A 23,493-nucleotide genomic window follows, 5' to 3' on the forward strand; every position below is an offset into this window, starting at 1 on the left:
TTTCAGGTTCTCAAAAATATTTCTCTCCTCCATAGCTAGCTTGGTTCCCAGAAAAGGCTGGGTGTGGCTGAGGCTGCTTGTTTTGAGACAAAGCATCCCAAGAGCAGAGCCATGGGCTGTGTGGCACAACGGGGTTTGGATGCTTATGGCTGTCCAGGCATCACTGCACGCCAGAGCTTCAGCTGGCTTCTCGTGGGATAAATCCACTGCCAAAATGGCTCTTGTCATTCTTGCCCAGTGTGACGGCAAGGGGCCGTGGCCAGCATCTTTGTGCTGGCACTTATTGTTCTCGGGGAGGGACTGGGCTGAAACCCACAGCAGTGTCTGTATGAGGGCAGACAGTATGAGCTGATAGCATGAGCTGATAGCAGGAGTTTGGCATAGTGTGACTTTAGCAGATCTTGCTCACAAGTTTGACAAATACTCAACTGAGTCTCGTCAAGATTGTGGGGGGGTACACCTTAATTCTTCATGTACCTTGTTTGCTGGATTTGTGGGAGTATGTATGCACACTGATGTACAAGGAGCGCGGGTCCTGTTTTACCTGTGCTGTTCCATTTGTTCATGCACAAGCTTTTAAAATGGGTGTCATCTTGATCAGAACCAAGAATAGAAGGCTGTCTGCGTGCTCCTGTCTTATGATATCTTAATGCACTTTTTAACATGCTGTGTAGGTTCCTGGGTTTAATTTGGAATTACATAGAACATGGTAGAACAGTCTTGTTCCAGACACCAGTATCATTCACCTGCCTGAAAATTTCTTCCTAACAGCCTTGAATGTATTTCTGAACGGTGAGTCTGTGTAGTGGTGGGAGGCATTTGAGCAGGCTCATGATGGAGCTGCCCAGAAACACTACCAAATTATTTGCTCCACATAGCTTTGATTTTGCATCCAACAACAGTAATGATAGGGAACTGTAATTTGCATTAATTTCCTACGTGTTTAGTGTGTTTAAAAGTTTGCTCTGCAGAAAAGCAGCATCAATCTTTTTATGCAGTTATGGATCCTGGCTGCTTCAATGCAAGGTACCCAGTGATCTCTTTGTGTATTTCTTTTGCTATTAATAGTAATTAGAATGTAGTAAGTGGTTTAGTAAAAGCTATTTGGAGGCCACATTTTCTAGGGAATTCTTGTGGTTTTGCAGTATCATTATTAATGGACTGAATTGCAAATAAATTCGAATTTGATTAATATTCAGCAACCTGAAGTTTGTGAACATCAATTCTGGTGTGCCTGCTGTACATGGTGTGTGTTCAGAAATGTTTGTCTCCGAATTTGCTTTAATAGAAAAGCATTAAAAATAAATAAATGCAATGGCAACACTTTGCCAAACTGTGTTCCAGACAAAATTCTTTTCCCCCTTTCATTCACCTCTAATTACTGCTGAAAGCCTCTCCGATAACAGCTTTTGCAGGGCTTTCGTCTCGGCATTTGTGTGGCTCTCTGAAGCTGTTGATTGGAGGAGAACCACAATGGGGAAAAGAAAGTCAGGGCCCAACGTATGACAGGAGTAATGGTTTTGCTTTGTACATCTGTCAACTAATGCTTAACTAATGCAGAATTACTGTCAGACTCCTGCCGAGCTCACTTTCCTCTCCACCTGAATGCGTAATGACTTCGTGGCAAGGAATTCAAAACAAATGCAAAATGGCCGGACATTTAGGAAAAATTAGGAGGGCAGCAGAAGCTTGCCCCAGCTGCTGACTTTTTGCAGAGCCCCTGCAGTGCTGGGTGACTCTGGGCACCCTGTGCCCGTTGGGCACCAACTGCACCGAGATGCTGATGTGGCCGAGAGCTGTGTCCCTGCAGGGGCACCTCCATCCCAGCGCTCAGTCCCTGGCTGGCATCGCTACGTTCCTGAGCAGCGCTGTTGTGTGGGGACCCTGCACCACAGTGATGCTTCACCCTGGAGAGAACAGCAGTCCCCACTGGGTGTGCTCATGGCTCAGCTTGCAAACCCCTTGGGAAGTGTGTGGGAGGAAATGTATTTTCTAAATGTTCTTCATTACTGACTAATAGGAATGTGAATGAATGGGGAGCTTGATGAGATGGGGGTGGCCAGGCAGGAGAGCTCTGCTGCCATGAGGGCTTGCTATGGGCAGCTCCAGGAAAGCCAGTGCCTCCCAGAGTGTCTGCTGGGAACTGGTGCAGGTCGGTGGAGTGGGGGATGAGTCCCAAGTAACATCTGTTTGTGGGGGTGGTGTGCTGTTCCCTCATGTTCCCTTGGAGTGGTCTTGCTGGCAGATGGGTGTACAAGTCCTCTGTGCTCACCTAGCCTGGCTGAGCTTCCAGCATCCTGGGCTAGTCTGTTTGGGCAATGAGGGAACCATTTGGCTGGGAGCCTGCCCTGGTGGCAACAGCATCCAGCCAAAGCTGGTTCTGTTTTGTGCAGGCACTGCTGGGATCAGGGGTGGCCAGTCATCTAATGTTCCTATTACTTGCACCAAAACGATCTCAGGTTCTGCATCCTGCTGCCTCAGTTGTACATCCACCTGATGTTGCAGTGACGTTTGACTGAGAGGGCTGGGCCAGAAGGTCTGCTGGAGTGGGTGGCTGTGAGCTGCTGGGCACTGGGGAGAGTGATCTGCCATGCAAGAAGTGCACAGTGACCTCTGCCATGAGCGTTTTGCATTTTTTTCTTATTTTCCTCCTGTGTACTACTTTTCATCTAGCAGGAAGCATTCAGGAAAATATCTGTGTTGGAAGAATTGAAATCTAATGTAGTTTTCTGGTATAGCCACCAGGGAAAATACTGTCCCACATACAAATGTAGAGAGAGGCTTTAAAAACAAGCAGCGTCAGAGGTGACCAGTGTTTTGTCTCTGAAATGTTGTATGAAATGTATATTTGAAAACGAAAACATGTTCTGAGATCACAGAGCAAAGTTTGAAGCTGCAAGGGTGGGAGCTGGGGAGAAAGAAATAACTGGGCACCAGAGCTCGGCATTTCTGCACTCTCTTGTTTGCGGAGATAATGCAAATGATGAGTAATTCAAACAATTAGCTTAATGTAGGGTTACACTTTTTGAAAACAGATTGGAAAGCTGTTTCTGAAAGTCTGTCTTTCAAGAACATGTCATGTATGGTGTCTGCACAGTGAGCCTTGAGGCTGGTGTTGGCCAGACTGGTACGCAGAGCTGACCTTGCTGAGTTTCTGTAGTGGCAAATTGCAAAGCCGTTAATTTGCCATGCGCTCCTGGTTTGCTTCTCCCCACTGCATCTAATTACAACCTTGTGAAGTTGTCCTGGCGAGGGCTGTACTGAGGGGCTCTGGCACCTCCAGCTGCTGCAGGATAGCGTGGCTGGAGTGCAAGGAGCACTTTGCGTTGAGCTGGGTGGAACCATGCATTCACACTGTCTGCCTTGCGACTGCTGTGGGTCATACTTAAATTGGGAATGGAAAAGAAAAGATAAAAGCCAGGGATGAGCAAAGACAGTTATGCAAATGTGCTGTGAATCTTTCAATACCCTGCAATCTGACGCAGCAGCTGCAAGTAAGCAGGTTTGCCACCTTGCTCCCTGTGTCTTACTAAATGCCCAATAGCCTGGCACACCTTTGCCCCACAGGGAATTCTTGACTTCATGGAGGTGACACAGCCTGCTTTGGGAGATATTCCCAGAGAACACTTTCACAGAACTCCTGGCACTAATCTTAAATCCGCTGGACCAGAGCTCCAGATCCCTTGTTAAAACTGCCAGATCACCAGTGAAGAGGTGCTTTTTCCCAGCTGGAGCAGCTCATCAGCCAAACTGGAACAAGCTCTCTTTTGGCATTGCCACTTGAGGAAAGACATTTCTGTCCACATTAGGCCCTGGAGATAGCTGTGCCAGTGCTGCTGAGACACATGCATGCCTCTAGCTGTGGTCAGCATGGCCAGGGGTCCCTGGAGCTTCTGCATTGGTGCTGCACCATTACGTATAGGTGCCACCAGGGTTCCCTGCAGCCTCTCTGCTTGTCCGCTGCCAGCCGTGGCTCTGTTTTGTTACATTTTGCATGCAGTTTGTCCCATCTGTCATCTTTTTTGCATCCTCCCTTTAGAAGGGAGGCTTCACATGGGCCCGTTGGATGGTTCCAGCAGATCTGAAAAGTCAGCTGTTCCCCTCCTTCATATGGCACCGTCTGCAGAAATCAGAGCACGAACACAGAACAAGAAAGGGCAGTGACAAGAGCAGAAGAAAGCAGTGTGCCTGTGAGAAGGATATGAAGAGAAAAAGAGAGTCTCTTCTTTGATGTATTTGTTTCCTCTTATTAGTATCCATCTAGTGGTGTTCAGGCTGAGACGGCTGACCTGTCCAAAAGTTAGTGATCCACACACAATCCACTCCCAATAGTGCCAAAGTACAGACATCACAGGACAAAAATAGCAGCAGTTGAGATGAAGGAGGAAGCCATGGGCTGCCAGATATGAGTGGGAATAACCTAAGTTCACCCAAGTGGCAGAGGTACTGTCTTAGTTTGCAGAGTGTGAGGAGAAAAACGTCTTAACAATCTCATCCTCCTGCCTATGCACACATCTCCACTATTTTCTGTACCGTGCTGATAAAGACTGCCCGTGCTTGAAAGGGCCTGGCAGGCTCGAGGTCAGCTGCAGACGATCTCTCTAATTGCATGGGTCTGGCTGACCTCCGCGTTGTGGAGCGAGTAGGGACCGCAGCAGACAGAGGACAAGGAAAAAGGCGGAGGAAATGTTCCTGCCGTGATGGTGGCCAGCTTAAAACTTGATTTGGATTGCTCCCCAGAGACAGTGCCCATGCTGTGTGCAGCTCTGTTGGAAGGAGACAAGAAGACATTTTGTCCAGACAGTAAGTCAATATCAGCACTTGTAGATATCACTTCACAATAATGCTTTTTGACAAACTGCTGTCAGTGCTCTGGAAACTTGTATCAAGAAGGCAGAAAATGAAAACTTGTGGCAAGTTATTGTTGCCTCTGCTTCGCATAGTCACCCAGCTTGCGCTGTCTCCTAACCAGTTGCATGTGTTCCTGAGAAGACGTTCAAATAGATGAGCAGTGGAAACATATGCCACTGATTCTTTAAACTGTGGAAAGGAGTGTAACAGAGAGTAAGTACTTATAACTACAAAACAGTTCTGTAAAGAGAAAATATGCTTTAAGAGTAATTGTGGTGAGAAGAAATCACAGCCTGTGTCCAACAGGTTTGTGCCTGCAGTAGTCCACGAGCAGTGTGGCCGAGAAGCAGCATGCCATGTCAAGAGCCATGGTGACATCATACCCTCTCCAGCAGCAGGACTGTGGTAGTGGCATACAGCTATGTCACCTCTTTGGCAGGGCTGGGAGCTCCAGCAGTTGGAGCTCTTGTGTTCACTGCGTCTCGCCAGGCTGCTACACACTTCGAAGTGTGTATGGACTTTCCTCTCAGCTTCCCTATTAACTTCTTGCCTTGGCAGCAGAAAAGGCAAAGCACCTTCCATATGTGGAAGAGCCAAGTGCCTGCAGCTGCCATTGACCTTCATGGGAGCTCTGGGTGCTCAACTCATTTGGGATGATCCTCACAAAAATACAGACCAATTTGTACAGCATGGGAGAAGCACTGTACTGTAGCTTCCAAATACAACACAGAAAATGAGGCTGCCTGCACAGAGGAGACTTTATCGGTGCTGTTGCAGATGTTGCATTGGCCAGTCACCAGTAGCACATGAATGCTCCCACATCTCGGCATCCATGTGCCTCCTGCTCCCTCCAGGAGCTTTGCCACATGTGGGTGGCAAATCAGAGCTGCAGCTGGACACAGCATGATGGGGATGCAGGGGACAGCATGGGAACACCACTTGTCCCAAGTGGGCTCTATGCTCATCCCTGCTGAAGCCACCCAGGCAGCATAAGAACCTGCTGGCACCACGTGCTACAGGATGAGTATCCTGAAACTCGCTGAAATGGGCTGCTTGGCCTGGAAGCTCTGAGTGAATTATCCACTTGAAACTCATGCTGTTGTTGATAAACTTTGACACAAAAGGATTTGGGAAGCTTTAGGACCAGATAAACACAGGAGTGCAGATGTGGAAGGGATTTCAGGAGCGGCTCAGTCCTCCTGCTATGGAATGGGTTCATCATATCCATACTTTCACTAGCTGTTTGTTCAACTGAGAGGGAAAAAAAACAAAAACAAAAACAAAAAAAAACCAACTAACTAAAGAGAGAAAGAACAGAAATGAGAATAGATCCTCACCTATCTTGTTTCACCTTATTTGCAAGGCAACTGGCTCCAGGAAAGCTCACAATGAGAACCACTGTGCCTCTTGCTTCTGGTCAGCACAAATTGGGCCTCAGTGACCAGCAGCTCAAGGAAATGAAGCTCAAAGGCTGTGCAGAGTGACAGCTGCTGTAAGTGATGACGTTTAGTCTGTATGCAACCCCAGCTGTACTACATCTTCCAAGAGTCCATTATTTTGGGGACTTAGAAGGTTTCTAAAAAAGACTGACAGCCATCTATTATTGTAAGATGCAATAACCATTCATTTTAGTTTTATATTTGTGTTGTGTACGTTTGTGACTGCCCTATTCTATATAATCACAATTTGCCATCTGACTTGCTTAAAAGTTATGGTGACATCAAAAGCAATGCTATTTAATGCTAAGTGTGCTTGAAGGCTGATATTTGCTCACTGTTCCCAGACTGTCATTGCAGAGGGGTTTGGCTGCTGGTTTATGCAACTGAATTACATTTGAGCTCTACAAGGAACCGGAAACCTGCGTGGAACACAGGAACGTGGCAGGTGCTGGAGATCACTGAGCTTCCCCTTGCCTGGGCTGCTGTTGTGAGTGTTCTCCGTATGGAGATCACAAACCAAACCGGTTTAAATTTCTGTCTTTAAAGAAAACCCAGTTCTTCCTCACAGCTCACAGCACTGTCACGTGAGAGGCACAGTGCGGTGATCTGCTTTCTGAGGGGCTGTTGCCATGCGGTTTTGCACCGCGCCGGCGGCACAATGGCTGCTGTAATTAACGTGTCAGAGTCTGGCTTCTGGTGGGAGTGGTAATAGCATGGCTCTGGTGGAGCTCCTGCTGCCAGGCTCTCGCTGGGCTGCTGTGCTAAAGTTTCGGGCTGGATCTGTCTGGATTTTCACTTCTCTTCTCAAATAGCTCTGTCTTTTCAGCGCCTCCAGAATCACCCGTATGCATTTTCCAGCAATGTTTTACATTTGTGTTTAATCCCTCAGGATCTTCAGCACCATCACTCCCAGGACTGGTTTGCAGTGGGGCAGTAGGCTGCCAGCAGTCCATAAAGGAGTGATACGCAAGCTGTTGTACAGTTATATTTCGCTACCTGTCACTGTAATGTCACTTCTAATGCAGGAATTATACCCCCATTGTGTGTAATTATATTTCTCCTCCCAGCCCTGCTCAAGGAACAGTGAAAAGATGGAGCTGTTAATATTAAAAACAGCACATCTCCCTCAAAAAAAGTTAGAGGTCACATCTTAATTCCTAGTGTGTGAGGGTGGTTAATCAAGAGGTGATTGGGCTAGAATGGGTATGGGAACAGAAATATCCTGCACAATTTCTGGTGGAATTTAATTAGAAAAGAAGTATTAATAGCATCTGCATGTGCAACGCTGTTTTGCCTTGCAGTGTGAATAGACTTATCTGAAGCCAGTCTGATGGATAATCCACTGAATTTCTGTTTCTCCTTTTTCCTTTTTTTAATAAAGGAAAATAATAAGCTATAATCAATAATAATAGTACTTAAAAACAATGAGCTCTGGCAGGAGTCAACCTTCTACTAGCTCTCCTTAGAGTTTCTCTTTCAGGTCAAGATGATGCTAATTAATGAGGCGTTTTGCGAAAGTTTGTGCTCTACTTGTCCCAGTAATGAACTTCCAACCTTTAATTTTCTCAGTAGCATAGAGTTCCTCAGTGGGAAAGCGACCATGGGGCCCTCGTGTTGGGAATTGTGTTCACTGGGGACTGGGGCTTCCTGGCACAGCCCTGGGTTGCCCTGTGCTGTCCCAACCCCACGGGCTGGGTGCTGCCTGCAGAGCTCTGCCCCTGTCCAGGAACCGTGCTGAGTTTTTTCGCCAGGGCAGGCTCTTGGGCCTGGGTTCAGGTTCATGGAATGCTTCTCCTCCTAGATGACACAACTAGAAAAAGTCTTAGTGGAAATAGAGCTTATTGTAACCACAAAGAGGATTTCCTTCCCTTCATACTCAATATAGACTGACTTTTAATACTTCTTTTTAATACTTTTTTCACAAAAGAGGAAAAGTTAATATAGTCAGTGTCTTACAACTTGATTTCAATTATGAGATCCTAAAGCAGTCTGTGCTTCTTAATGAATTAAGAAATAAAGGCTACGGTAATTGAATTCAGCATGGCTTGCAAAATGCTTTATTCACATGAAAACGCCTCTGCCAATGCCAAGTGTTTTCATTCCTGGTGACTTGTTTGCCTTCCTGCTCTGGTTTCCGTGAGCTGGGGTGTCCTGCTCTGCTGCGTTGGGCACTTGTGGACCAAGGGAGGGGACAGAGTGGAGTGGGATGGGGACATACCTACAGATCATGCATGCTGTTCCCAGTTCTGCCTTAATGAATGCTGTGTGTATCCTGTATTTAAAATAAAATAAAATATTTTTTGAGCCACCAGCTCTGCCCATATGCTCGTTTTTGACAAAGAACATCTGCACCCCCAGGGCTGGGATGTTCTCATTGTCCCTGCTGCTGGCTGCACCACAGGGAGGTGGAAGCCGGGAGGAGCCCAAGCATCCTTCCTTTGCAGAACCTTTTGTTCTGGAAGTGAGCCGGTGGCTGCAAGGCAAGCAGAGGGGAGGGTGTGCATCAACTCCGCTCAGCAGCACAGGCACGTTCGGGCACTGGGGCTGCTGCTGGGGGCTGAGGATTTCCAGCAAGTGCTAGCTCCAGGCTCGCGTCGGCGCTTGGGCTCCAATTATAGTGATATCTTGCTTTCAGACCAATTAAAATTTCATAATCTCTCCACCAGACGGAGTGGACAGTGTTACGCTGGGTCAAGAAATATCTTCTAGCTCTAGTCGTTCTCCAGGAAGTTTTTGGCTCTGTGAGGAATAGTACCTGTACAGGGCTTATGAAGAGGGACTGAGAAAGCACAGAACATGCAGCTTTCTTGCAGCCATTTTTGCAAGTTATTTTATTCTACGTTTAGGGCAGGAAAATTAAGCTTTGAAATATGGGTTGTAGATAATGCTGTAAGGAAGTTTAGGATCACAGCCTTAGGTGAAAATGTAGTTGTAATACATAAAGCATTAAAAAGGTGAAATATAATGGAACCCTCCAAAGGCATCTGAACAGCTGCAAAGAAGTCTGCCTTATTGCTGCAATTTGAGCATGAATTACTTTGCATTAGGAAAGAACTGCCTCTTATTGGAGATGTGACCATGCGGCCATTTCTGTTTTAATCAGAGGTAGCTGCATTTCTGTTAATGGTGGTGTCGATTATAGCAAGCCTCCAGGCACTCTGCAGAGCCAGGAAAGCCCCTGGAGCAAGAGCTGGTGTGTTTGTTCTACCATGAAGTGTGTCTTGAGGCAGGCACGAGCCTCCCTCCTGGCCAGGGCTTAGTCTGTCAAAGGGAGCTCCATGCTAGCTGTGGGAGCATCTGCACCTGGGTACATGGAGCTGTGGCCTTGTTGCCTGCCCACATCCCTCACCACAGCCTCACATCAGAGCCACTGCACTGGGAGTTGTGCCCATCTGCAGGATGGCTCTGGGAACACCTCAGCTGAGCAAGGCCGGTAAATTTGACCCAGGTGGGGAACAGAAGCTGTTTCCTGCCATGAGTGCGGTGTGATGGCAGCGGTGCTGCTACCATCTATTGGTGGGCAGCAGAAAGGGCACAACAGCAAAGCTGCCTACAGCTTGCATACCATGTGGCTCTGGTCTTGGGCCAATACGGAAAATAATGCCTTTTTAGCTAGGACAAACTGCTTGGCTAGGCCTCCCAGATCTTAAATAACAAGAGAACCACCGCAGTAGGGGCTGAGTTGCTGCAAATGGTGGTTTAAAGAAGGTGATGGCATGTGTTAACATCCAAGAGGTGTTTGTAGAAAGCTGAACCTGCTTGTGTGGGTGCTGCACGCCCCCGGCAGAGGGTTGTCTGCGGAGGTTTGGTCATTGCAGAAGGGAATGCAGCAGTGCTCTGAGGTGGCAAACAGCCTTCAGCACATCCCCAGCTCCCTGCAGAGCTGGGCTCCCACAGGGCTGTACCGGGAAGGTTGCAAAGCTCTTTTTGTATTTTTAATAACAAGGTGGACAATAACTCTATTTATGAGGAAATCTTTCTTCTGCAGGATTGTGGTGTATACCTGTTCCTACAACCCTCTCACAAATGGGCAATTCTTGTTCTGATTTTTTTCTCGCAGGAATGTTTTGTTTTCCTGTTGGCTGATGCTGTCTGCTCAGTCTGTGGAGGATTAACCTATGTGCTGTTGCTAGGTGGCCTTAAGCAAAGAAATAACACAGATCACAGGCTCCTGCATTCCTACAGTGTGTTACTCCCTTGTTCAGCAAGATTTCTCTTTCTCTGTCCTTCTGTTTTGTGTTTATGGCTGTGGAAATATATATATTAGAGGATGCACGTATAATTTGCACAAGAATAATGGATTAGAACCCCTATAAAGCATTGGTTTTATTTGGACTCGCAACATGTAGCAGCTCACTCTTTGCCAGCCTTCCATGTTTTGGTTTCTGTTGGTGTCTAAGCCTCATCTGTCATTTCCAGATGTGTTTCTGCCCAGTGTGAGGTCTCAGACTCAGCAGGGACATGTGGCTCGTCACATCCTGGAGGGACCTGTGCCTGCAGCATGTGGACCCCATCAGGGATGCAGCACTTGCCTGGGTTTTTAGATTTTCAAGCTTATTTCCTTGAAAGTTCATTTCATGACATTTTCAGAAATGTGGTTATCCAGAACTCAGTTGATGTTGTACACTGGATGACTGAATATTTCGCACCACTGCCACGCTGGCTAGATAGCAACTGCCAGGTAAATCCCATCAATTTTCAATTGTGTGCAGAAACATTGCCAGCAGTTGCCATCAACCATTTCCATATCCAAAGCGTGTTGCCTGTAACATGTTTTGCTCGTGGCGTTGGAACAGGCATCTAAGGTCGATCCAGCACAGGCGCAAGCAGAGCTGGCAGGATTCACTGCCATTTGTCCCCTTCTGCCCCAGCCCTGAGTAGGGATCACACAGATGTATTGCTCCTTCTCAGCCTCCTGCATCAGGCATGCCCATGCTGAATACATTGCTCTGCATTTGGTTGAAATGCCCACAGGACTTTTTTACTCTGATATAAAAATACGTATTTCTGCAAAGCTTGTGTTCCTCCTCTCACAGCACCGGCATGGAGCAGCACCGGCACACAGGGCAGGGACACAGCTGTGCTGCCAGCACACTTCAAAGCAGCCGTGCGCCCATGGAAAAGTGGTGCTGGTGTGGGCGTGAAGTGTGACCCAGCTACCTGGGGCTGCTGCCAGGCAGTGCTGCCATTGGCTCATGGCTTCACCAGCTTTCTTTGGGAAAGTGTGGGAAACATTTGGGTTTTGCTAACATTGGGCGTGTGTGATGCTTGAAACCCTGAGCCTCTTTGTGCTTGGAGCATGAATCAAAGCAGTGGACGCATGGCCTGGTGCAGCCCATGTGAGCTCCCTCCCACTGGCTGCAGGGCTGAGCTGCCAGCACTGTGTGCTCCTCACCCCCTGCCATGCCACTGCTTTCTCACAGCTCCCGCTGCTTCATTTTCCTCCCTTGGCTCCCGTTGCCATGACCCGCTGGGCTGGCCGCTGGCAGGAATTCATGCCCCTCCGGCTGCTCCTTGCTGTGCTGGCCCTGAAGCCCCCCCGCCCTTCCCCCCCACTGCCCTGGCAGGCTCAGAACATAAATGCACCAGAAGGAGCTCCCATCCTGCGGCCTGTCATATTGGGATATATTTTTCCTTTCTCAGGAGATTCTGCTCGGTCACGTGCTGGTCCCTAGTGGAGGTGGCTCCCAACCTGAGACTAGGGCTGCTCTGGGCTTGGCCACCAATGCGGTCTTGAGCCTCATTGCACCCATGCACTGGGGAGAAGTGGGATGGCTTTCAGACAGGCCCTGTGCAGCTGTGCTGCGTTGTGCCACATTGGCACCTGGCAAGGACCTTCTGACAGTGCTGACCAGTGGCATCTGAGCAGGAGGGCCCCATGCCACCCGCAGTCCCTGGAAGGCTGCTCCCAGGGTATGGGGCTGCCCCAGGCTGCATTGCTGTTCCCAGAGCCACACAGTGCATGTGTGGAGCTCTCCTCAGCCATTTTGGTGTCTGCATGCTGCTAGGAAGCACAATGCCTCAGTGCCTGTAGCCTTTGAGGATACAGCAGGAATTCTGGGCAATGTAACATGTTAACCAAATAGAAATGGGTATACAGCAGATCAGTTGTTTTAAATAGCATTATGCACATCTTAAAAATTTGCACTACTTTGTTTAAAAAAGTGCTTTAGGATGTAAAAAAAAAAATAAATTAAAAATTCCTAACATAAATGTAAACAAAACTCACTCTTAATATCCCCCGCTGCCCATCTGACTGTAAGTCTTATGGCTGATAGATAGGAAGGGATCCTGATAAGAGCAGAATAAATACTGCCAACAAGGGGATTTTAAACGGGATATAATGTCAGTGGGTCTGATAATAGGAAAATGTTCCATGGCCCTTCCAGAAACCTTATGGATGAATGGAACCAAGAGAAATCTGTAAAAATGTGATCAGATTCTATAGTAACTGCTTGACAAATCTTAGTGAATTTAATAGAGAACAAAGTCTTTTCCCTGGGTTTTTTGCATCATCCAACATTATTCAATAGCAAGAAAAATTTCTATTAATTCTTACAGAACTTTTTCACAAAAATAATAACTGCATATTCTCACAGTGCCACCTGCTCCCCACCGCTCGCTCACTGCTGCTATCACACCAATTCAGAGGGGGGACCGTAAATACCTTCGTGTTAAAGAACTAACTTTCTTTAAAGCGCCACTTTCAAAAGTGCCTGGGGGTCTGCCAGTGCAGCTGTTTGTCAGTAGCACCGAGCAGTGCGCTGCTCCTTTCTGCATGATTACAGAATGGAAGCAGACACAGGAAAGAAGTGAGTGGAAACTATTAATTTTGTAGAAGGAGACTTGATTTGTGTTTCAGTTTTCTTTTCTCTGGTGCAAAGAGAAGGGGCTGCAGGAGGAGGTGACAGCACAGTTTGTCTGCCCATCTCCGAGTTACTCAGTGCAGCACAAGGCTGTGGCCTGTCTTGGCCTTGGCCTTCCTCCTTTGGGGCAGCTGTGATGGTGCAGCAGAGGAGGACACCGCTCACCCCTGGCAAGGACGGGGCTGAGCACACAGCCCAGCACTGGAACGTGCTGTGTATGGGGTGAGTACTGGCAGTGCACCGCTGTGGTTAACCACAAACAGCTGTCCAAATCTCTTTGGTGATGGTTTTCACAACAGAGATGGTATCAGTGGTGAGAAGGTTTTGATGCGGAGGATCAGCATCTTGGCTTGCTGCACACTTTCTTAGGAAGAGGTAGTAGCTGACAAATGCTGGCAGGAATGGAAGTATGGTCCAGGATTACTGGTTTTGTTTAGTTTATGAGGATGCAGAGATGGGGAGAGGTGAAGCTGAATGACCCAAGACAGCAGTGCCGGAGGAGGCCACATGTCTTCTCATTTCTGTTGCTTCTCCCTTTATTGTACTGGGAATTTTCCAGAGGAGTGGAAGCCTTCACAAACATAGATATTTTTAGACGAATTGTGTGTAGGAGCCCAGACCCTGGGGACAGGCTGCTGCTTGACTGCTGTTACAAGAATGGTCCAGACCGTGGCTGCCCAACTGGCGTTTGGTGATGTTTGGTGTGGCGTTTTGGGATGGTTTCTGTGGCAGGAGTGCTGCCAGGCCTGATGGCAGGTGGGTGAGCTCACTTCAGGTCTCCCAGCACTTTGTAACACTACTGAAGCTGCTGGCAAAGACCAGATTGAACAGCTGTACTTCCAAGGAGGTGTACAACCCACCTTGTGCTTATGGAGATGGCCCTGCTCTAGTGTGAACAGGACGGGTGTAAGGAAGAGTGGTGGCCTGGAGCCTTGCACAGGAGCTCCAGCCCTTTTCATGAACCCAAACTTTGAAGATGTTTTCTATTCCTTTAGAAAAAGCCTTTGAGAAGCACTGCAGAACCATGTCCAACTGTAATGAAAGGGACCCAGAATCACGGATACTTTCTCTGCATTGTGATTAAGTATGTGGAAACAGCACTTTTTTTGTAATAGGCATCATAAGTTGTTAAGTAACGTTATAATGGTATAAATTGTCTTTGTGGGGACATTCAAAGGCAAATAGATGTAGAGCCTGGAAAATCCTTAGACCTAAAGGCGACTTGGTCATGCAGTGCAGATCCTCTGTCTGACTCCCACACTGCTTCCTGGGGCACTTAACTGGAGGAGGCTGCAACGAACAGTTTGCTCAGCGAGTGCTGGAAAGGGCAAAATACCTGTTTGTGTTTGCACGATACTACACGGCCAGTTATCAGTAATGATTGTTTTCCTGGAACTGTGCAGGGGTGTGTGTGTGTGATTCCTCTACAGATGGGTATTTTGTGACATTTGAGCTAAATTCAGCTCCGGTGTATGATAGTATTTTACAGAAAGTGTCACTAACTGCACCACTTACTCTGTCTTGATTTTAGACTATTTTTTTTAATAGAGGAAATGATGATTGATGGAAGTAAGCGCCGTACGCAAGTAGACAATAGGAAAAAAATTTGAAATCACTCCTGTCATTAGAGATGTGTGAGTGCTAATGTGGTGCACGCAGTGAATGTAATTCTGTGCATGGCCAAATACATTTTGCAGTGGAACTTTCTCTTTGTTTTTCAGTGCTCTGGGATAGCAGCTCGATCCTATTTTGCTGTAAGCTCCCAGAGCACAACATGGCATGACTGCTCTTGCTGGGTCCTGCCTGCAGCCCCCCGTCATGTGCAGCCTCTCCTCTCTGTGCAGCGTTCCTGCCCCTGCCGCTCCCGGTGGCCTGAATTCTGGCTGTGGCAGTCCTCTGCTAGGGCTAAAACGGGGGATGCCAGTTATTTATTTATGTAAAATGTTCGGAGGCATTAACTCACAAACACCATAGAAACCAGGCTGGTATTGTAGTCGGGGCTTTTATTCAGGTTGTCTGATGCGCTGTGGATGCCGCCGGCCTTTGTGTGCTCCAATCCAGCGTTTATCCCGACGATGCCTTTGTGTTCCCCATTTGACATATTTTACTGTAAATAAAGAGCGACACTGTCTTGCAGCTGTATCCACGGTGACATTTGACTCTCGACTGAATGAGTGCATTGTGCCATGTGTTTTGGAAACATTATCTCTTTTAAGAACTAATCCAGCCTTTAACAGCTTCCCAGTGCCTGCCTGCCTTTGCCATGGAGAGCTCAGGTGCTCGCCCACCTCTGTGCAGTCTCCGCCCGCTGCCTCCTGCCCCTCACGCTGCTGGGGCCTGAGCTGGGCACCGGCTCCCTCTGCTCAGTCTTTTTGTCTGTGTGTAGACCCTTTGATGGGATGTGCTGCAGGGCTTCTCCTGGGATGTCAGCATTTTGCCACATTTCTCATAGACTTTACTACATTATGAGTATTCTTATGTCCATGTGTACGATATGTTCTTTAAGATAGATTCTGCGCTCCATGATTAAGATGATCCCTGTGCGACTGACTCATTGAGCATCCAGCTGATTGGTTCTTTTATGTGTCGAAAACACTTTTCTTTATGACTTCAGCAAGTTTAGATCCTGGTAGGGGCCGCATTTCCTGCAGTGGGTTCAGTCTCTTGGGTGCCAAACCCCAGGACTAGCAGGACTGAGATCCTCTGTGAAAACCCCAGCTTCCAGGAAGCTTTTATTTTTGCTTTCAAATAGCTGTGCTGCTTTTATGGAACTTGTAATTTCTAGCTAATTCTGACACACTTTTAAAACAGTTATGCCTATATATAGAAATGTGTATGTTTTTGCTCTCAGTGCTGAATGCCAATAAATCCATGCGCCATTGAGTTGCTGGTGGTACCACCTGCATTCCCCCACTGTAAGGCTGTGCCAGGGTTGAACAAGGTTGAACAACCTGAGCTAATGTTCTCTCAGCCTTAAACATAATCACTTTGAGAAAATGTAAGTCAAAGTGCAAATATTCTGGATGCTGTCTGACAGGTGTGTATGGAATTAACATCTGAGACAATGCCATAGCATAAGGGCCCTCCGAAGAGAAGAGGGCTCGTTTTCACTACTGCGGGGGAAAGAGCTGTCCTGAAAACATCACCAAACTTCAAAACACACTGTGCACACACACCACATTACAGTGGAACCCCACAAGGGTTTCAAGTGAGACGTGTGGTACCCATAGTGCCCCAGCAACCCAGTGAGCTGCAGGACGGTGCAAGGTTGTGTCTCAGGGAGCAGCTCTGCACTTTGTGCTTCCATTTAACTTCTCAGAGTAAGGAGAAAAGGCATCTGTGAGGAAACAAGGTTGATAATGGGTTCAAAATATATTTCTATTGCTTTCTTGTATTAACATATTTAAATTAAATTATTAAATGTATTTTCATTAAATTAGCACACAAGCTAGTATTATTTGCCTTAGATATTTTAACAAAGTCTGTGAAGTCTTCCCCTGCTATTAGTGCTCCTGGAAGGTACGTGTGTTACTGATTTGAAGTTCTGGAGCTGAGAACAGTGAAGGTGGCTGCATGCTGCACTGCCTTGGGGCTGCAGGCACAGGCTGGCTCTGCTCAAGGGCTGCAGGACCACAGGATGAGGGAAGCGACTGGGATCCTGCCTACACCAGGAGGGGCTGCACACAGAGCCCGCATGTCGTGGCAGTCAGCAGCACGGCACCAGGCACGTGTCGAAGATCAGGGGGTCAGAAATGTGCTTACAGAGCAGGATCTGGAGGCAGACTGTGTGCTTCTGGGTTTGAAGATAATGGAGAGGGATGAATTAATAATTATATACATGTGTGCTACACTTAGAGATGGATTTACACATCTTTCATTTTTTAAAGCTCAGACTTGGTTTCCCACTCTCTTTATCTCTAACGTGATCTTTCTGCAGGCCCTGGCAGACAGCAGTGCTCCCAAGCGTACTGCTGCTTTGTGATGGTCCTGAGAATGAACCTGAGTTATGTGCAGCAGAGAGGCTTGGATGCCTTGACCATGCCTCCTCACCATCCAACAGCCAGGTACAGGTTCACATGTGAGCCTTCCTATTGGCTTTCCAGCAAGAGAGAAGGGGGAAAATGCTTTCATTCATTTGTTTAAAAGAAAAAAATTTAAACATTTTTAGTGAATTTTAAAAAGGAAGAAGTTGTAGAAATGCCCCATTAATTGGAGCATTCATTAAGTATTTTTAAAATAGCATAGAAAATTTGGAGGCAAAGGTCTGGATAGCAAAGTGACTTGTAGTGGCAAAGGGCTTGGGAATTACTCGCCAAGTGGAACGTGTACAACTAAGGTAGAAATCCCCTCTTTGCGTGATCGCATGGGGATTTGAATGTGGGTCTCAGAACTCCTCCGAGAGTGCCCAACCGCTGGCACATTCTGGATGAGAATCTGTCCTGCTGAAGCTGTTCTGCTTTGTAAGAATAATTAAATATTCATTGGGCCAGTGAGAGAACAGAAACAATCTGATAGCCTGGGGATTAGGGCTCTCCAATAAGACAAGGAGACAGAAGTAATTCAGTTCCTGATCCAACTCTGATGCTGAACGGATATGAATCTAGAGTCACACTGGCCAAATTTGCCAATGGTTCTGGTTACTTTTTTCAGGATATAAATTTCTCAACTTTTTTTCCTGTAATGTCTTGTTGTGCTGTTACAGAAACCAGTATCACACCAGTTTTTGTACTGGTAATCTCTCGACTAGAGTTATTCCTGTGTTTTATTGGCATCAGAATTGGGGCTGCAGGCTCTTTGAAAATCTGCCTTTCTTCTGGGTTGGCCCACAGCTTGATGTTAGTGCACTGATGTAGAGGAAGTATATCTCAATTACAGTGGTGTTATAGGAAACATATTTTACTGTATGTCCAGTCTGTGGTGGTAATCTGGAGTAATACACTAGGAGGAAACTGTAAATCTTTATTGTAACATGAATAAGTGCAGTAGTTTCTGTCAAGCTTTAAGAAAGCAGAAAATCACCACTAAACATCCATTCAAATCAGCCACGCTAAATAATCCTTCAGATTTATATACTGAATTTCTTGATCAAATGACAAACTTATTCCTGAATTATCTGGATTCCTTGCAGTTGAAAAGATACATATTAAAAACAAAACTAAGAACCCAATGCAACCCAAGAACACAGGAAGATGTTTTCCAAGCGGAAATGGTTACCAGGAAGGTGATGCCTTCATGCAGCCCCCAGGTCAGCCCGGCGCCGCTCTGTCTGCCCTGACCCCTCATTGGAGCACTTCTGCTGGGGGCAGTTTTCACGGCATCTGCAAAAAAAAAAAGTTCTATTCCACTGAAGACATCTTTCTGTGAGCCGTGGGGACGCATGGCCATGTGGGTGCCCCGTGTGGCGCAGGCCCATGGCTGGGGGTCAGGGTGCCGGGGCAGGCGACTCCTTACACGGGGCAGCTGGCGATGAGCAGAGCGAGTGCCTTGCTCCTAAGGGCAGTAAGGAGATTTAAGCCAAACAAGCCCGACATAAGTGGGAGAAGAAACTCACTGAGCGATTTCAACTGTAACTTGGCACCCGGCACGCTTTAGTATAAGAAGTTCAAAGCGTTTTGGATTTTTCCAGAAAAACCCTCTCTTAGCAGCGAGGCACGGGCCGTTCCAGCCCCTTCTAAGTTGAACACGTCGGGAAGGGCAAAATAAATAAATCTTCGCCTCCCGCTCCCCCCGAGGCGGCGAGAGGGTACCGGAAAAAGCCCGCAAACTTTTGCCGCGGCCGCCGAGCCGGTGCTGGAGCCGCGGTGCTGGGCGGGGCGGTGCGATGCGGCGCGATGCGGAGCGGTGCGGTGCGGCTCCGCGGGCGGCGGCGAGTCCGGTCCGCGGCGGCGGTCCGCGTTTTGCGGGCGGCCGCTGTATTTCCCGGGCCGTCCATGGCTCGGTGCTGTTGGCTCTCTCTCCGTCTGATCGGCGCAGGCTGCGCGGGGCTCCCTACGGGATCAGAGCGCTCCCCCGCCGGGACTCCACTCCTCACATCCTCCTGCTGGGACTCAGCTACATTTCCAGCCAAGCCTGGCTTTATTATGTGTGTCTGCACTGCAGCCCCAGCAGCAAGATCAGGAGGAGGAAAAGGAGCCAGGACAAAGAAAAGAGAGGGAGGCTGGCGAGAGCTAAAGAAAATAAAAACCCAGGGCAGCAGCGGCAGCAGCGGCAGCGATGAAGGCAGGAGCGGTGCCACCTTCCAGAGAATGACCCATGGAGGCAGCTAGCGGCCCCGGCATCGATGCGAAGGAGCGCTTACCTCGGTCCGCCGAGTGCGTGCGTGCGGGGGAAGGCGGCGGCGAGCGCGGCCGGCGGCGGGGAGCCCATCCCGGCCGAACCCCGCGCCGCGCACCCGGGGCAGCCGCACCGCCGGCCCCGTGAGCGGCGAGCGGGGGCCGAGCCCGAGGGCGAGCGGCGGGACGCGAGGGGGGGCCGAGAGTGGCCGGGGAGGATTTAGGGAAACCGCGGCGAGGTCGCACCCCCGGAGCGCCTCGCATTGTCGGGGCCGCCGCGCCGCTCTTATTTTTAGACGCTCATTCTCCCCGCGCCCTCCCCCCGGCCCCGGGAGCCCCGCGCGGCTTTTTGTGCCATTCTCAAAGTGCCGAGCCGGACTGAGAGCCGCAGGGCGCCTGCAAACTTTAACGAGAACAAAAAGGCGGCGGGGGCGCGGAGGGGCTCGGCTTGTGGCGGTGCTATTTGCACATCGAAGGGAGGAGAAAAAACCAACAAAGAGGAGAAAAAAAAAAAAAAAGAAAGAAAAAGAAATCGCAACTGTTGCGCCTGTGATTTTTTTTTTTTTTTTGTCCCCGGGGGGAGAACCTCTAGGTGCCCGAGGGGGTGGACAGGAGTTGAACTTGCCGCATTGCAACAGGCAAAGAAGTGAGAAATCCGATAATCGATCCCGCTGCTGCCGCTGCTTCGCCTCGCTCAGCCCGGCAAAGTTTCGAGGGGCAGGAGGCAGGGAGAGGCAGGGCGGGCAGGGGCCGCGGGGCCGCGAGGAGGACGCGCCGGGAGGAGGACGAGCCGCGGCGCCCGGACATGTCCAGGAGGAAGCAAGCCAAGCCCCGCTCGGTGAAAGGTAAGCGCCCGCCGCCCCGCGCCGCCGGCCGGGCACCGCCGCCGCGCCAGCCTCCGCGCGCGGCCAATCAGGGCCGGGGCCCGGCTTGGCGGGGATTGCGAATCCCCCCCGACTCGGCCGCCGCCGCGGGCTCCGCCCGGCCCGGCCCGCGCCGCCGCCGCCGCCCGCCCCGGCCGCGGGGAGGAGGAGCGGCGCCGCCCGCGGGAAGCGGCTCCGGCCGGGCGCCGAGGGGAGGGGAGCGGCCGGGGGAGCCGCCCGCCGCCGCCGTCCATTTTGGGGGCTCCGCGCCCGGCCGCCGGGGCGGGGGCGGGCCGAGGGCCGCCCGGCGGGGCAGCGGCCGCGGAACCCGCCCGAAATGGCGGCCGGCGGTGCCCCCGGCCCCGAGCGGGGCTCTGCGGGCGTCGCGGGGGCGGGCGGAGCCGCAGCGCCCGGGGGCTGCGGGGGAGACCCGCGGTTCGGGGCGCGGAGCCGACGCGCGTCCGGCGCCGGGGAGCGGCGTTCGGCCGTCGGAGCGCGGGGGAAGAAAAGTTTGGCGGCGGGGCCGGGAGCGGACCGACGGGCGGGGGAGCGGTGATGAGACGAGCGGTTTCTCCGGTCTGCGAACGGCAGCGCCTCTTCCCTTCCATCCCCCGCCCTATGCTTGTAACGGTGGCGACGAAAACGGAGAATTAAAACCGATTTCTTTATTCGAGAGCATCTGCAGGGCCGAAAACTTGCTCGGGCTGAGGGAACAATAGCCGATTTCAGGCAGAGGTGCGCTAATAAGGGCTCCGCAGCCGACTTGGCGGACAGGCTCCTGCCGGGCGCGGGCAGAGCGGCGGGGCCGTGCCGAGGCTGCGCCGGGGGCTTTGTGTGCGAGCACAAAAGGGGCCGCGAAGCAAAAACTCGAAAGCGTTTGGAATTAAAGAAGTCGCTGGGAGACGATGTTAGCGTCCGGTTAACCAACCAGCCGGAGGAAGAATCGAACCCCCTCTCCAGGGCGATTTTATATTATTTTTGAGATACGCAGGTCAGGAGATTGCAATAGAAACAGTGACGACTTCAAACGTCCATGAAGTTTTTGAAAAGTGAGCCCTTCCCCTCACACAAAAGCTCGCTCGCTGCCCCTCTCCCGCTCGGCCGGGGCCCTGCGGCCTGCAGGCGCGGCTCTGCCGGTCGCAGCCCCCCTCGGCCCCCGGCTCCTCTCGGCGCAGGCCACGCGTTGCCCGGTCGCTCTCCGTGCCGAGGTGCCGCACGTAACGCGCAGGACGCAGCCATACGTCAGCGGAACCGTGTGCGCTCTGAAGCTCGGTTAATAAACATGAACACCTCGTTACATAATGACACGAGATATTTGCATTTGCTGCTCGTTTGTTTGCCACCTCGTTACCTTTGGGCAGCATCTCTCACTATTGATGCTCTATAACGAAAAATCGTTCCTAGCTCCAAGATAGAGCAGGTCGCTGTTTACAAGAGCTTTTTTTTTTGAATCAAAGCAGGTAACTTGCTGGCAAGTCACAGCTGGGAAATGTTTTCCATGCAACGCAGAAATATCTAGAATGTCTTTGCCACGGGGAGCCGAGTAGAGCCTGGTTCTTAAAGGTTCTGAATATTCCTCCAGTCTCCAGGCACAACAAATGCGCTTTCAGTTCAGCACAAACTGGCTGTAAATTACAGTCTTAGCATGAGCTGGCTAATGGGGAACCTAAGGAACAGGATGAATCTGGGTGAAATTTTCAGTAATAGGAGGCAGCTCATATATATGTATGTGGGATATAGAATTTCTCCCTTTTCTTATGTTCGTACGTATCTTTTTGTAAAGTCCATCATATACATTTTGTGGTCTAGGGAGCTGGCAGCCCGGTAGATTGCCACAGTACATGTTTCCATGGAAATAATTGAGATGTAATAAATAAAGGCACTCTGAGGTCACAGGTTTCCCAATTCAGCTGAGAAGAAAACAAGCATAAATTATGTGGATATATGCGTAGCATTTAGGACTTCAAATCATTTACTGGTTTTCTCTTTTCTGTGCATTTATTTCACTTTGTGTAGTAACCTCGGTATTTATTAACCACTAGTGAGGTTTGGGCATCCTTTCTCATTCAGAAAGATTACATACTAAAATAGAATCAGCGTGTGCCTCTGATGAAAGGGATTATTCTGCATGCAAAAGGCAAGTTGCCTGCGCATTAACAACGAGTGCTGTCTTTGGCATTAAAGAAACAACCGACTCTGGAAGTATCAAATGCTGACAACTCTTCAGATCCACGTAATTTAAAATTAAGCAATTGCCAAGCAGAACGGGATGCTGACAAACCTGCAGGTCATGTGGCCCTGCTCTGTGATGAGGTGTCTGGTTCAGTCTCACAGAAAGTTGCCGTGATTGCTGCAGCTGGAACTCTAGCAGTAGCCCTGGAATTTCCCTGGTGTGGATTTATCACTGGCAACATGACACACTGGTTTTGTTTAACCATTACTTTGGCTCTGCAGATCTGACGACACCCAGCCGATGGTTTGGGCCAACGCTCTGCTGGGCTGACAGGGAGGTTGCTGCAGGTCAGTCAGGGCAGAGCAGAAGCAGGAAGGACTGAGCCTTTGTTAGCTTGCAAAATGAACCAGTTGGGGTGGTGCGATAGTGGCAGTTTTGGGGTAAAGCACTTGCCTTCTCTGAAGCCTTCCTTCACATCATAGATGGGACCCATAGAAGTGGTTTTCTTCAGCACAGAACCTTCCTTTGCCCTGCTGTCAGCAACATGACTGTGGTGGCTTTGGCAGGTCTCCTTATGAAGATCTGTACCCTGCTTGGTGCCATTAAACACAGGAGGTTCAAGCCCCAGCACCACAACAGAGTGGTGACCGTCCCCATGCGCTGCCTGTTCCCATTCCGAGTGGTCCCACGGATGTGCCACGCACACTTCAGAGGCTGGTCGTGTGCCATCAACTCTGGAGAGAGTTGATGGAACTGGAGCTGATGAGGCACAGACTGGTGCCTCTGAAAGCAGCTCTGGGAAAGCACAGCTGGGAGATGCTGGGGTCTGCTGGCAGAGCTGTAGTTTCAAGTCCCACGTAATTGTAACTGAAGAATGACTTGGATACGGTTTGTGGGGACTGGGCTGGCATTGGCACAGGGTTTTCAGCATCACATGCACTTTAGTTGCTGAATTTGACAGTTCTGCAAATTGCTGTCAGGTTGCAATGGTGTTTTGTGCTTAAACGTGCTAGTCTGTAATCAGACTGT

At 49.6% G+C, this 23,493-nt stretch overlaps 1 protein-coding gene across 4 annotated transcripts in view; it reads left to right on the top strand.

Moving 5' to 3' along the window:
- ZNF423 (zinc finger protein 423) overlaps window positions 1-23,493 on the top strand; it is a 233,298-nt gene that overhangs the window by 18,698 nt on the left and 191,107 nt on the right. The window contains exon 1 of one of the 4 annotated variants that reach the window (XM_085234557.1): window positions 18,994-20,273. The exons of 1 other annotated variant lie outside the window; for it this stretch is intronic. In XM_085234557.1, coding sequence (XP_085090683.1) covers window positions 20,234-20,273 — 40 coding nt within the window. In that variant the 5' untranslated portion in view covers window positions 18,994-20,233. Of the gene's footprint in view, window positions 1-18,993; window positions 20,274-23,493 lie in introns of those variants that run through there. 2 more of the 4 variants (XM_085234555.1, XM_085234554.1) reach the window with 2 other exon arrangements.

This window comes from Meleagris gallopavo, chromosome 13 (assembly GCF_905368555.1).
Source record: "Meleagris gallopavo chromosome 13, MGAL_WU_HG_1.1, whole genome shotgun sequence".
NCBI classification, from domain to species: Eukaryota; Metazoa; Chordata; class Aves; order Galliformes; family Phasianidae; genus Meleagris; species Meleagris gallopavo.